At 34.0% G+C, this 2,609-nt stretch overlaps 1 protein-coding gene across 1 annotated transcript; it reads left to right on the forward strand.

Annotated features, from left to right (window-relative positions):
• Nucleotides 1–203: 203 nt before the first annotated feature.
• Nucleotides 204–1,065, forward strand: LOC149409580 (uncharacterized). Its single transcript, XM_089649449.1, has one exon. The coding sequence runs from the start codon at nucleotides 268–270 to the stop codon at nucleotides 1,063–1,065; it is 798 nt and encodes a 265-aa protein (XP_089505575.1). The 5' UTR covers nucleotides 204–267.
• The last annotated feature ends 1,544 nt before the right edge of the window (nucleotides 1,066–2,609 follow it).

The following is a 2,609-nucleotide window of genomic DNA, read 5'->3' on the forward strand; positions in this document are numbered from 1 at the left end:
ATTGTGAATCTATAATCAAAAATATTCCAGATAAATTGTCCGTAATTAATAACAATCTAATCGCGCAAGCGCAAGCATAAGTGTAATCGGTTCGGTTCCCCATTGGTTGATAGTGTCGTCATCTCGTTTATCATTGGTTGAAAGTGTTGTCATCATTGCTTGGTGCTCAATTGATTGTGGCAAACAGGCGCTACTGCGGAATAAAAACAAACCAACGAATTCAACTTGTCATCGCACCTCTAAATTCGCAAATTAACCAAGTACAATATGAGTAAACAGCGAAAAATGCAGAAAAAAACAGTGACATCGAGTGACACAGACGAAGATGATGTTTCTTCAAACAAATTAATCAAATATATAGATAAGAAATTTCAAGAAATGAGTGAACTCTTTATTAAATCAATTAAAGAACAATTCAAAAACGAATTAACCGACCTCAAAACATCGATTGACTTCTGCTGTACTAAAATTGACGATTATGAAGCTAAAGTCAAAACCCTTGATTGTGAAATAATAACCCTGAATGAACGTGTAAAGATGTTAGAATTCAAAAACAATCTAAGGGATCAATGGGACAGATCCTGTAACATTGAAATCAATGGAGTCCCGACCTCAGAAAAAGAGAATCTAAACGACATTATTGGCAATATATCCCAAAAAGTAGGATTCCCCATAAAAAGAGAAGACGTTGATTTCATCCATAGAGTTCGCCAATGGCCTAGGTCAACGGCAACTCCCAAAATCACACCCGCACCTACATCTTCGTCCAACATTATTCTACGTCTCATTCGGCGAGATTATAAGGATGCTTTGCTGACAGCTGCTCGACGCCACCGGACCCTGACTTCAGCAGATATTGGTCTTCCAGGAGCAGCCATGCGCATATTCCTCAACGACCACCTCACGCCTTCTAACAAGCTACTGATGAAGAAAGCCAGGGAAATTAAAGCTGAAAAACAATATCAATATCTGTGGACAAAAAATTGCAATATATTTATGAGAAAAAGTGATAGCTCTCCTGTCATTCGAATTTCCTCTGAAGCAGATATAAGCAAAATAGCATGACTATCTATAAATACTGTAATAATTTCACTTATATTATTCAAACAAAATCTTTTTTCTTTTCACTTAGTTTCGCATTTTAATTTTATTTCACTTACATTATCTAAAAAAAGTATTTTTTTCTTTTCATTTAGTTTCGCATTTAATATTATTAAATCGCATACAGAACTTAAACTTAAACTATACTTCATTTTTTATATACTAATTGTCATAATATTATATGTATTTCAGAAACTTGGCTTCTCGATAATATTTGTGATCCGGAGATTTTTGACGACAGATATAATGTTTTTAGACGTGACAGAAACTATAATCTCACAGGTCAAACATTGGGAGGGGGTGTTCTTATTGCTGTCCAGTCCAAATATAATGTTACTCATCAAACTAGCTGGTCCACACTAGAAGCTGAAGATATATGGGTAACTATTACTCCAACTACCTCTAATAAAAATATTAACATTTGCTGCTCTTACCATCCCCATGGTACGAATCATATTAGAAATCTTAAAGCTCACTTTGAGTCCGCTAGTCAGCTCCGATTGAACTATCCTGATGATGACTTTCTTATGGTAGGTGATTATAACATTTCTAGACTTATCTGGAATCTAAATTCTGAAAGACAGATGATACCACAAATACCTGTTGACGAAGCCAGCTTTACTGTTATAGACTTTTTATCTCTTTGTGACTTTTTTCAATATAATAACATCTTAAATGTAAATCAACGTGTTCTTGACCTAGCCATTAGCAACATGAACTGCTCATTACAACCTTGCATTCCACCCCTTTTAACTGAAGATTTGCATCACAAATCTTTCAAAATAGAAATAAGACTAAAAAACGAACCTTATTTAATACATCAACCACGACAAGTCTTATTATTTAATTCAGCTGACTACGTCAAGATTAACGAGTTTTTGGAGCAATTTGACTGGTCGAATATTTTTTCTTCAAGGGGTATGGAAGAAGCAACTGATAAATTCTACGAAATTATTAATGAAGCTATTGATCACTACGTACCATCAAAAACCATTTATCTGTCTCCCAAATATCCCCCATGGTACACTCCCTACCTAATCAAAATCATCAAAGAAAAGCTAAAGTATCACCGAAAGTTTAAAAATTATTCACACCCCTCAGATTATCATACCTTCTCATTACTCAGGACTCGCCAAAAAAGAACAGAAAAATAGTGTTATACTAATTATATAAAGAGAGCCGAGGTAAATATAAGGAAAGATGTGAAATATTTTTGGACTTTTGTGAAATCAAAACAGTCATCTTCTGAAGTACCTAATAACGTGTATCACAAAAACATTTCCTCAAGTGATGGTCAACGAATTTGCAATCTTTTTAACGATTACTTCCAATCTGTCTTTATCCCCGATAAAACTACTAATAATACTTCCACAAATATTGTTGATACAAGTAATGATGTTACCATAAATTCAATTAATTTTGATTCAATTGATATAACTGCACCATTAGTGTTAAAACATCTCAAAAATGTGGACACTAAAAAAAGTGCCGGTTGTGATAAGTTACAC

Source organism: Hesperophylax consimilis, chromosome 30 (genome assembly GCF_061612785.1).
Source record: "Hesperophylax consimilis isolate HC1 chromosome 30, BYU_Hcon_1.0, whole genome shotgun sequence".
Lineage (NCBI taxonomy): Eukaryota > Metazoa > Arthropoda > Insecta > Trichoptera > Limnephilidae > Hesperophylax > Hesperophylax consimilis.

What these genes read in the sequence shown, in the direction of transcription:
- LOC149409580 (XM_089649449.1), top strand. Translation starts at nt 268, where the DNA reads ATGAGTAAACAGCGAAAAATGCAGAAAAAAACAGTGACATCGAGTGAC.